At 34.3% G+C, this 12,391-nt stretch overlaps 1 protein-coding gene across 1 annotated transcript in view; it reads right to left on the bottom strand.

The window, feature by feature from the left end:
- Positions 1–2,904: 2,904 nt before the first annotated feature.
- The window catches only part of LOC306853408 (relaxin receptor 1-like), a gene marked incomplete at both ends in the record, with an annotated part of 69,116 nt that continues 59,629 nt past the window's right edge, over positions 2,905–12,391 (bottom strand). Inside the window, 6 exons of the mRNA XM_079390782.1 lie at positions 2,905–3,206; positions 4,442–4,660; positions 5,906–6,316; positions 8,854–9,083; positions 10,643–10,714; positions 11,209–11,280. Of these exons, the coding sequence (XP_079246908.1) occupies positions 2,905–3,206; positions 4,442–4,660; positions 5,906–6,316; positions 8,854–9,083; positions 10,643–10,714; positions 11,209–11,280 (1,306 nt within the window). The remainder of the gene's footprint in view (positions 3,207–4,441; positions 4,661–5,905; positions 6,317–8,853; positions 9,084–10,642; positions 10,715–11,208; positions 11,281–12,391) is intronic.

Below are 12,391 nucleotides of genomic sequence, written 5' to 3'. Positions count from 1 at the left end.
ACAAAAACATGTCAGGTCATATTTCACCCCAAAATAAAAAGTAATATATTCTAATATAATATTGCATAAAGATATGCATATTTTAAGACCATAAACAGACAATTAAGACCTTTTTAACATTGTGACATTGTTTGTATGGAAATAAAGCAATGTTTTTCTAAATTATGGATAATATAACAAACTTCGCTCCCACTTTACATAAAGTGGTCTATGTACTTACAGTTAAATTAATCAGTGCACTTATTGTGTACATACATGTTTTTACATTGTACTTATATATATAAAAAAACACCTGCATCTAATTACATCTGTAATTAATTTCTGCAATTACATTTATAATTACACCGTTGACCCATCCCTCACACATTAAACCTACGCATACCACCAAACCTGTCCCTAACCTTACCTGTATCCAACCTCAACAGCAGCAGAAGTGTTTTACAAAACGATATGAACACAATTAGTACATTGCACTTATTTTTTAATGTAAGTACATAGTTAAAGCCACTTTATATAAAGTGGGACCCAAACTTCAAACTTGATCATTTTTAATCATTTATTAAATGCATTTTGTTTTCATAATTCTCCTTCTCAAAGGTTATACTTGTAAATATCTCACTACTTTGATACTGTGTGAATCTGTGTAATTAAATGGATTAATTACTATCATGATGTACTATTTCAATAAAATTTTATTCTAAATTACAGTGCTGTGAATGACATTACAGTGATAAGAACTGGGGTAGAAACTTGGGTCATAAGAATAACAGTCATACAGTGCAAAACATAAAACATTTTAGAGTTCCTAAATATGGCAAATGGCTTCATTTTCATGAAATTATATATGTATATGCACACACATATTTTATGTATATGCACACACACACACACACACACACACACACACACATATATATATGCATATATAATTTCATGAATATATATATATATATATGCATATATAATTTCATGAATATATATATATATATATATATATATATGTTTCATTAAAATAAATCCATATTCATTGTGCGTGCAGGCAGACAGTTTCAGATAAAAAAAAATATTCAAATAAGGATGAAAAATTATGCATGGGTTTCTATTTGTACACTAATTTATTAAGTGTATGAGTTATTTCCATAAAAACTACGCTAAACATAGTTCTTCTGATGATACAATAATAAAAACAAGGAAACACTGAGTGGACATTTTCACTTTGCTTCTCCTGTGGTTTTGAAAGAGAAAGACAATTCAAATGACTGACAGATATCTCTAATTAAAACCACGGCCTCCCTTCTGCCTTCACATCTTACAGTATAAGGAATGATATTTCTCATGGAAACCGAAGAGCTCCTACAACATCTTTTAAAACCCTGAATGATGCTTGAACCAGTTTAGCTAGAGAAAAATAATTCTATAGATTAGATATTTACATTTTGTACAAAAAGCAGCAGGTATTAACATGCTACACACATTTTCATTTGGACAAGAAACACATCTTAAACACTGAATAGCTGCACACCAGTACTAACACTGAAATGACAAGATGCCAATCAATACAACAAACAGGCAAAAAGTCTAATGTGTAACACTGACTGATGGTAAAACACTAACAAAGTAAACACTTTTATTATTCAACCATGTCTATATTTTCTCTGTCATTTCAGACCCTGTGGATGAGTGACTTGTAAACAAACTGATCAAGCTTCATCAATACAATACAATCGAATGAATTGTGCTGTTATGTCCCTGTTGAAAAGATCAGCTTTGCTGTACACTAGCATATTGTATGTTGTCTTTTGGATGCTGGTGTGCTGATGCCTCTGCCAGGCTTCTTAAAAATGAAGATTCTGTCATCATTTATTCACTCTCATATACAAACGATCCAGAGGTTCTATCCATGACACTACCTGCATCCTATTTTGAGCTTAAATTGTTTTGTTTTTTTCTTCAGCTATTTTAGTATCACTGAGATACTAGAATATTACTAGTATATTAGTTGAAATTTTAGTAATTAAATTTTTTTTTTATTATTATTTTGGTATGTGTATGTAAAAATTATAGTATATATATATATATGGTGTTAATATTTTGAATTAGCTTTTAGTGTTGGCTACGATTTTAGTAATTTTATTGAGTTTTGTCATTTTGTCATTTTTATTTTTTGTTTTATTAATTTATTGTATTTATTTATTTTTTGGTTTGTGAATGTGAAATATAGTAATTTATATATAATTTTTAAATATAGTTATGTATATAGTTTCTGTTTTTGAACATATCTATAATTTTCATTAATTTTATTTCAGTTTTAGTTATTTTAGTATATCAAGTTTATCAAAGTAAATGAAAATGTGAAAATGGATACTAAATAAGTTTTTGCTATGTAATTCAGTTAACATTTATTTTGTTTCAAGTAACAAAATGGTTAAGTATAATAACTCTGTTTTGCCCTCCATTGACTTTCATTGAATGGACAAAAACAGCAGAAAGATTCTTAAAATAAAATAATGTTGTATCCTGCTCATAAGTTTGAAACAACATGAGGGTGGAACGAAATGATGACAGAATTTTTTGACAATCCTCTTAACCAACAGCTTTCCCTTGGAAAACCTCATAGACCAGCACTAATCAGCATGAACCAGCAGGTCTTTTCAGCAGGGCTTACAAACATCTGGCTCTGTGTCTTTGTTTTTTTTATGCCTTTCTCCTAATATCCTCCCAAACACACACACGATCATGATGGCAAACGGTCCTTATATGCAGTGCATCATTATTATCCCTGCTCTGAGTGAGGGCATGCATGTAAACATCCACAAACATACAAAAAAATGTATGTCCTTTCAGAACGAGTCCATGGCTGTGAGGCATGAGGTGATGCTGATGGCAGGACTCCATCAGACCCCCTCATGTTCCGTTCGACCCCTCCACGGGCAGCAACTGGGTGGTGTTAGACAATTCGGATGGATGCGCCAGGTAGTCCGGTGTGCAGAGGGTTTGGCTGTTCTCTTGCAGAGGCCACATTTCCTGCCACGTAAAGGAAGGCAGATGAGCCGGGTGGCTGCTGAGGAGGGGTCTCCGCTGTCTGTAGTTGGACCACACTTGCAGCAGTGTCTCTTTGAAGGGCCGCGTGGTCAGCGTGTACAAGATGGGGTTGAGAGCGCTGTTGATGGGCAGAATGAAGATGACGACCCATGAGCTGATGGTTCCTGCAGAGAAGAGTAATGGGGCGAAATTTATGCATTGAGAGTTGATATCCCATGTCATTTTTTAGCTGATTGCTTTTCTTTGAAAAATCATTTTGGACAAGGCAGTCCACTTCCCAACTGCCCATTAATTATCTCCAGAACTATCATTATTCAAATAGAGGATGGGAACAAAAACTACAATCTTTCAGTGAAGTGTCCTAGAAAAATATAGCTTGGGTTCAGCAATCATAATGGAGCACAGTGTCATTTGCCCAGCCATTGTCGAATATTATGTGGATGGAAAGAGCATTCAATGGGTCTCATTCACTAAGCACGAGTAGTCATGGATTTGTGTGTGAAATCTGTGTATGAATATTTTCACAAACAAATCATGATTCAGATCCCAAAAACTATTCTAAATGTACCAAAAATATGAAATAATTCATGCAATTTTTAGTGAAAAGGAGCCAATGTTTTTGAAAATACTTTGGAAGCACAGCTCATCCCAAAAATACAATTCTGTCTTTGTTTAGACTCATGTTGTTCAAAACCTGTATGACTTTCTTTAGTGACACACAAAAGGTGACTTTTTTTAAATGAAAAGCTCCCTAAAAGGAGCCCACATGACTTGTGCACTATAATCTATACCTGGTCTTCTAAAGCCAAGTCAAATTTGTTCAATTAATCAGTTTGCAAAATCTGACTATCCAGTTTCAGCAGGTAGCTGCTCACTGGAGGGAAAGATCATTAATAAATGACAACTTTTGGAGTTTCTTGTGCAAAGCTGTAAGTCATAACTTCGGATGACTTGGAATATAGCCATATAGGAACTGCAGTTTTATGGTGCTTTTGTGCCATTTTTGAAACTTAAAATCTCTAGTCCTCATTCATTGCAATTATATGCAAACAAATGATCGGTACATTACTCAAAACGTTTCTTTTTGCATTCCACTGAAGAAAGAAATGCATACAGGTCTGTAACAACATGAGGGAGAGTATACTGACTGTACAGTGGATAATGAGAGAATTTCAATTTTTCTAGCTATAATTCCTAAGGAGAATTAAAACTTTAGCATGTTCTTCATATTGTATTCACATTCAGATGCATTTAACCATTTCACTACTTACAGACACTGAAGAAAAAGAGAATGATGAATTACTATAGCTGATAAAAATACTGCTTCAGCTCAATATCAGACTCATCCTTGAAGAAACCGATGGCCCTGAAGACTTTAAATGGCCTGTGATGCACTTACCAGGGATTTCGACCTCCATCAGTGAAAGGATCTTGAGTATGAAAATGGGAATCCAGCAGAGCGAATCGGTGATGACAATGGAGAAGAAGCGTTTGGCAATGGTCAGCTCTTTCTTAATGTGGTTGCTGTATTTGGTCGTCTGCGTTCCTGTTCTCTGGATATTGTAAAACATGCTTCCATAAGACAGTACGATGATGAGAAAAGCCACCAGATTGAGACCTATTTGGAAACAGGATATGTTTTTGATATGATATATAACAACGAAAAGCATTCATCAATGTGAAAGATGACCTCAATACAAAACATAAGCACCACTACCATTTAAACACCTTTCTGGTCAAGAAAGATTAAGTTATTGTTGAAATGATTGGTCTCGCTGGAAACCACCATATTTTTTCAGTGCTCTTAATAACCTCAGTGCCCTTCGTCCTCTTTTCCAATCTAATCTTAGACCTCTGGATGTGATCTCTACCACACAAACAAATTGAGCTCTCACAGAGAGACCGATTTCTTAACCAGGAACAAAAGTCCAAAATAACTCTTACTGCTGTAAGAACAGGAAAGCTAGCAAAAAAAAAAAAAAACATTTGAAGGAGGAATTATTATGTCTCAAATGTCTTAAAAGCTTTAACTGAGTGCCACATTGACCAACCACTTTTTCAGCTGTCTCTGTATGTTTTTTTCAATTGATTTTCTCCATAGGGAATCAAAACATACATAAACCAAACCAATCAGCTCTGAGATGAATGGCAACATTATTGAAATAAATTCTTATAAGATAAAAGATACATAAAAGATAGTGTTTTTTTTCTTTTCTGTTCTATTCAACTTTCTATTCATAAAACAATCCTGAAAAAAATGGATAAAAAATAAGAAGCATAACTGTTTTCATCATTGCTAATACTACAAAATGTTTCTTGAGCACTAAGTCAGAATATTAGAATGATTTCTGAAAGATCATGTAACACTGACGACTGGAGTAATGGCTGCTGAAAATTCAGCTTTAACACCCGAAAATCACATTTTAATATATATTTAATAGATTTAACATTTATATATAGGTATAGTTGTAGTAAACTGTAATAATATTTCACAATATTACTGTTTTTACTAGCCCCCTCCCCCTGCCCCAGCAAATGCTGCCTTGGTGAGCATAAGAATAAATTTTTCCATAAAACATGTATTTATTTCCAAATGTTCATATATCAGACTATAACATAAAAGACAATTGAGGGTTTATGAGAATGGTTTTGAAATGTTAAAATGATTCAGACATGTGGCTTCAAGCGTATACCATTACCTCAGAGCTTATGGTAGGTCTGTCATAAATGATTTACACAGAATCATTAAAAATATATTTTTCTATAGAGAAAATGACTGGGATTTTTAAGGTCAGAACCCAACTGTTGTGCTCTATCATCTAATAGAACATCTTTTGAACACAATTAAAGGATTCTCACATACCCAGAAAGATCACAATGGAGTAGATTTGAGCTCCGAGAGTCTCTGGCTGCTCAGAATGCAAAGGGAAACACACGCCATTGGTTCCATAGAAGTTTCTGAAAACCCCTTTACAGACGAGAGGCAAGAAAGCAATAAAAAAGCCCAAGATCCAGATGACCACCAAAATGGTAACAGTGCGTCTGCGGCCGGGGGTCAGGTATCGGAATGGGTAGACGATGCAGATGTATTTCTCCAGGGTGAGATAGGTGAGGAGCAGAACTGACACCTCGGTTGAGAGCATGGCTAGAGAGCCAATCACCTGACAGGGTACACTATCCATCCAGGCCTGAGCGTGACGATTATACTCGCCCCGGAACTTCAGGTCATACGCGCCTATCATGAAGAGGTAGACACCCATCAGACCGTCTGCACCTGTTTAGCAGAAAAAGAGCTCGTAAGCTGGACAAATGTAGATGGGTTTAGCACCTCATAAGTTACATGTGATAAATATGTGATAGTTATTTTAAATATCTTTAAATAGATAGCACTGTTTTTATGCAGTCAATACACTGTAAAAACAGAACTAAGTTTAGAGTTTAGTTGAATTACTATAGAAGATCTCTTACACTGTATAATTTCTTAAAATTAACCATATTTTCAGGCCTAACTTAAGGTCCTTCCTCTGATATTTTCGTATGTTTTTTTGTTTTCTCATATTCGTCATCCTTTCCTATCAAAAGGCTTGCTACAGATGCAAAAACGCAGAAAACTGAACCTTGTCTGAATCTTTTTATTATGCATGAACGTTTTGGGGGCAGTGTGTAAACGTGATTGACACAGCATGAGGTCGTATTTATTTTTTAACGTGTGAAAATTTCAGACGATAATGTCGGACTCAGTGTGCAAAGACCTTTACTCTAACTGCTGTGCTTGCAGGTTCAGCGTGCTAATTGAGAGTATAATGATTGTACATTAATTTTTTGACATATATTACTTGTGTTCCTGAAGTTGTTAGAACTTCCAAAAAGTAGAAAACTATTAAAACATTATTTTCAGCCTTATTTAAGTATTTTTTGCAGCACAGTTTGCTTAAACTTAGGCACTATGTATAATACGAATGATGAAAAACCTAAAATCAAAGAGCCTGCCACTTTCCACGTCTGACCCATTTCCCCCCTCCAGGTGCCCTAAAATTGAGAGCATTTCTCACCCATAGACTTTTAACCCAGAAACTTTACCCATGACTGACACAGCCACAGACAACAATATTGAGCAATTTAGGCACGATCAGTTGCTGGGTAATTGTGGAGGATGTAACACATGGCATAAGACTCAGCATGAGCTGACCATGCCTGAGGCAGATGGGGGGTCATAATGATGTCCAAAAAGTTACAAATATACAATTTACAGGAACAGCTCAGTGGGATGAGTTATATTGAAGTTTCCTAAGAGCATGTTTAAATAGACCCATTTAATGTAATAGCAAAAATTTATAGACATGTATAAAGAACATAATACTATATAGAAGACTGGAATAACAGCTGCTGAAAATCACAGGAATAAATGTTTTAAAATATATCAAAATAGAAAACAGTTGTTTTAAATTGCAGTAATATATTTCACTTATTATAATATTTCAGCATTATCCCATTTCATCCCAAATTTTTCTCAGACATGAAAATATCAAAATGTTGTGTCATTAGTAACCCCTTGAAATAATCAATAATTATTTTTGAAATTTGTATTGAAAAGTGTGTGTTTTATGGTTGGTCACAATTTTTGCAGTCATCAAAATTCTTATATATCTCAGCTGTTATTAACACATTTTCAACTGTTTAATCTCATTCTATGGTTATTATTATACATAAAAGCCCTTATACAACACTGAATAAGTATACTAAGATGAAGCATATTATTTAAAAAAAAAAAAAAAAAAAAAGATGAAGCATATTAAAAGCATATGTTAAAGCATATAATGATATTCTAGGGAATTGTGTGCTTCTAATTTTATAGCAACAGTTTGGACAGGAACCTTTTCTATTCTAACATGACAGTGCCTCTGTGTATAAGGCACGGTACTTATACACAGAGGCACGGTACCAATACTTTTGGCACTATAGTGTACTTTACTAGCCTTTTGATGCATGTTGCTACATCTAAGTGTGACATCTACACTTCAAAGTGGACACTCCGAGTGACTGATTTCTATGTATTCTGAATGAGCTTCCACTCATCTAAATCGCCCCCGGCAGCGCTCTCTGGAGCATACAGATGCCCAGTGCACAACTTTGATTTCACTCTTATTCAGCCCATATCAAAGAGCAGAAATCAAAGGACTGCTTTTCATTTCATAGGTTGCTGTTTCCTTTGGGAGCAGGCTAAAGTGTGTACAATATGAATTAGGAAAAGGGTTAAAGAAACATAATTTTCTTTGTGCAGCGGTGGACAGTTTACAGGAAGCAGACTGTATGGGTGAATTTCCTGCAATAAAACATGAAACATGTGGCAGCACTTCAGTCAAGAGGGAACACTGTCAGGTAAACGCAGGCTCTGAATGCTGCTGGCCGGCTATGAGCTGCCTTTAGGCTATCAGTCTGATTCTGTAGAATGCACCATCGACTTGCTGAACTAGGACAGCATCCATAACTGCAATTTAAAAGATGATTTTTTTTCCCCCTCATCTTAATGAAAAAGCTTGAATTTCTGTTTAAATGCACACAAAGTATTCTTAAATATATTCATGACAGGCTAAATAATATTTTGAACAATGCTAGAGGTAAAGAAAAAAAACACAGAATGCATAGAAAGTCGCATGAGACTAATTATGTGTGAAATTGCTTTTGCCACAAGGAGATGGTGAGCAGCACATTGCGATCTTCAACGCAGCATATAGTGTTCCCGAAATGTATTCCGACACACTTAGTCACACTTTAAAATGCCTCTACATTAGATGCAAAATATCATCTTACAGCATAAAGAGATGATGCACATGGCATGGAGCTTGTTTTCAGAGCGAATGTAGGATCGCATGCAGATCACAAAGATGTTGCCGAAGCATGTCGTTGCCGAGACAACCCAGACGAAGACACGCAGCACGATGTTGGCCAAAAGGTCCTCGAAAGATGAGATGCCATCAGTATTGGGCTTGCAGCTGCGGACGTGAGGCGCATAACCACAATACTGAAACTTTTTGAAGTAGCTGCAAATAAGAAAGAAGCATAAAAGACAAAAATAATCAGATCATCATTTTGGTCGTGCCATGACATGTCTAAGAACACAAATACAGATTAATTTATGCTGAAATATTTGAAAAACATCTTGTTTGATCTATTTATCTATCTATTCAAATATAATAATGATCAATATTTTCATAATTCAATACATTAAATAATAATTTCAACACTAAGAGATAAACTGTGACACTTTACAATAAGGTCTCATTTGTTAACATTAGCAAATGCATTAACTAACGTATAAATATTGAGATTAACATTAAAATTAATGAATGCTCTAGAAGCATTAATTGTTAGTTCATGTTAACTAATGTAGTTAGCTAATGTTTACAAATTAAAGCTTACTGCAAAGTGTTACCACATAAACCACACATATAGATTTGTGAAAACGACTTCTCTTATTCAAAATGTTCATCTGACAGCAGAAAGATATACGGATAAATTATTACATACAGTAAATATTTTAAATAGTTGAAACTTTTTGATACGTTTTCAATAAATGATTTTGGATTTAGCACAACAACAAATAAATACTAATCAATGAATTGTACACAACATGTATCTATAAAATCATTCTTATTTTCTAAAAGTAAATGGGTCTATCTAGCTATCATTTAATTAGCCATCTAATTAATTAGTATCTTTCAATCTTTACTAAAGTAACAAAACTGTAACAATCTTGAAACTCTTCTTGTCTCACTGCTTCGACTCCCTGCCTAATTGAACACATGAGAGCTGCTGCTTAGCTGCTGTGACGGTGTTTTGCTGTCACTCATCCTATCTTTACTGAGAAAGGTGTTTATAACGGGGGAAGACAAAAGGAGAGAGGAGAGATTCACACTGAACAGAACTGATATAGTTCCAGAAACAGCAAGGAAGTCTTGAGTTGAATTTCACAAAAAAAAGCATACTCTCAGTCTCTATCCGAGGGGAAACATTGTAAATTACTTGCACGATTCATCGAGTGTTCTCATTTTCATAGTGTGAATTATATACCACAAGATATGCAAAGTAGAAAGACACAATATTGGGTCTTCAAGTATCTGAAAAGATTGAAAAGGGAATTGTAAACACTCCAATATATATTCCAGACGCTCTTGTTTTGTTTTATTTTGTTGTTTTTTTCTTTCTCCATGTTTTCAGGTGAATCACTCCCAATTACTATACCAGGTCATGGAGGAAAATGATTTCCATGAATAATTAATAGAATACAAAATATTATTTTTCAGATGAGAACTAAAGAGTTTGTCTTTATCTTTTTTTAATGAGGATTTTCCAGAGAGAAATCATTACAAAATGTCTGCATTCGGTCTGCTGTCATTTGTTTAATGTTTTAAAGTACAAATTATAGAGATGTTCAGCTGTCAGGCAAATCAAGCAGAATCAAACATCAATCTCAACACTTCATTATTCAACATTTAAAAACCAATGGTGACGACTTCAGAAAATATAGATTTGAATTCAATTTCAGAACTTGAGCAAGCAGAAGCGTTTTGTTATCAAACTTTCAAAAAGCAGCACTCACATGTGAGTCAGGTTCTTGAGAGGTTCAAACATCTTTCTGTGAATGTTCCCAATTTCGATTCCCTCAATGCTCCTGTGACACAAAAAGCTTTCTCTCAGGGGTTGCTCTTTAGAAAACCACCATCATTAGCATTTCAGTATTCCCTTTACAATGCTTTAGCCCTCTTTTCCCTTTTCCCTTTCTTACAAATATGCAGTTTTGTTCCCTAAGATGCTCTCTTGGAATCTTTGAAGTATGACCTAAAAGCAGATTGTTTTTCCTCTGTTGAGTAGTGAGGAAGACAATGTTCATGGCGTGAAGTCTGGGTAGGACCATTGTGCTGCGCTGAAAGGGGCCCCGCAAACAGCACATTACTAAAATTGCAAGCTATTTCTGTGGTGTCTCATTTGAATGTGTTCTTTTTTTTTAAACCAGAGAGGTATAAAAGGGGGAGTGGGCTTGTGTGTGTCAAGGTTTATTCATAATATTCACTGTGGAAAGTTTACAAAATGGATAACAACATCCTTAAAACATACTTCTTACTTATTCCACTATTTCAGCTTCAGATAATTATAAAAAAGACTTACAGTGACTTTAACTTATGCAACTTGTCAAAGTGGTCCACACGCAGGTCCGTGATACGGTTATATGAAATATTCCTGCAGACAAATAGGAAGCAAGAGTGAACTGAATGGAACTATATTTCTAATGTCAAAGTTATAATGTATGATCTGTGCAGAGCTGAGGCATTTTGTCTGCAAAGGTAGGAACAGGCATATAAAAATGTTTAGATAAGACCATGACTGACAGTATAGAAATTAATAAACATTTTGCGAAATATAATATGAAATATTGAGTCATTGATTCAACCACTCAGGTTAAACTAAAGGTGTATCTTCGTAATTGATGACAAAACTGTCTGATTTGTTGTTTATTAGTAATAGCCGACAACACAAAACTATACAAAATATGCTTCTTTACTGTATTAGTGAATTTATTATTTAATCATTTTAAAAAACTGAATTTTCAGCATTATTATTCCAGTGTTCACTGTCACATTACCTTTAGAAATCATTCTAATATGCTGCTTTGATACTCAAGACAAGTCTGATTAATATCAATTTTGAAAACGGTTGAACAGTAGTGTAAACTGCATGAGATTTTCATCTGACTTTGGTTTCATAAACAATCATACAAACAACAACAAAAACTACGGCAACACTTTACAATACGGGTGCACTAATATGCATTCATTCATTCTTAACTAGTGCACAGATAATCATGAGTTAATGCATGACTCATGAAGAACTAAACCATTCATTAATGTACAACATCAGCGACTAATAAAAAGTCTATCTGATTAATAGATTAAGTAATGTATGAATTGCCATTAATTAAATGTCTCATCATGTAGTAAAAATAATCATGTACCATATGTTATAATACACAATGACACATTTAATTAAGAGCAATGCATATATTACTTAATCTATTAGTCATATAGACTCTTTATTAGTTGCTGATTTAGTAATCATTAATGAATGGTTTAGTGCTTAGTGAGTCTTCCATTAACTCATAATTATCTGTGCATTAGTTAAAAAGGAATTAATGCTTATTAGTGCACCTGTATTGTAAAGTGTTACCAAAACTAGAGTTTGATTATTAATAGTGTAAGGTAAATGTTATTCCATAAGCCTTTAACCTGGAATGAAACTGTAACACAAATTCATATTGGACTAAAAATAAATCACAATTTTACAGAAGCCCACC

Source organism: Barbus barbus, assembly GCF_936440315.1.
Source record: "Barbus barbus genome assembly, chromosome: 33".
Taxonomy (NCBI): Eukaryota; Metazoa; Chordata; class Actinopteri; order Cypriniformes; family Cyprinidae; genus Barbus; species Barbus barbus.
The sequence above is the reverse complement of the archived record's forward strand: the minus strand, read 5'-3'. Positions and strand labels throughout refer to the sequence as shown.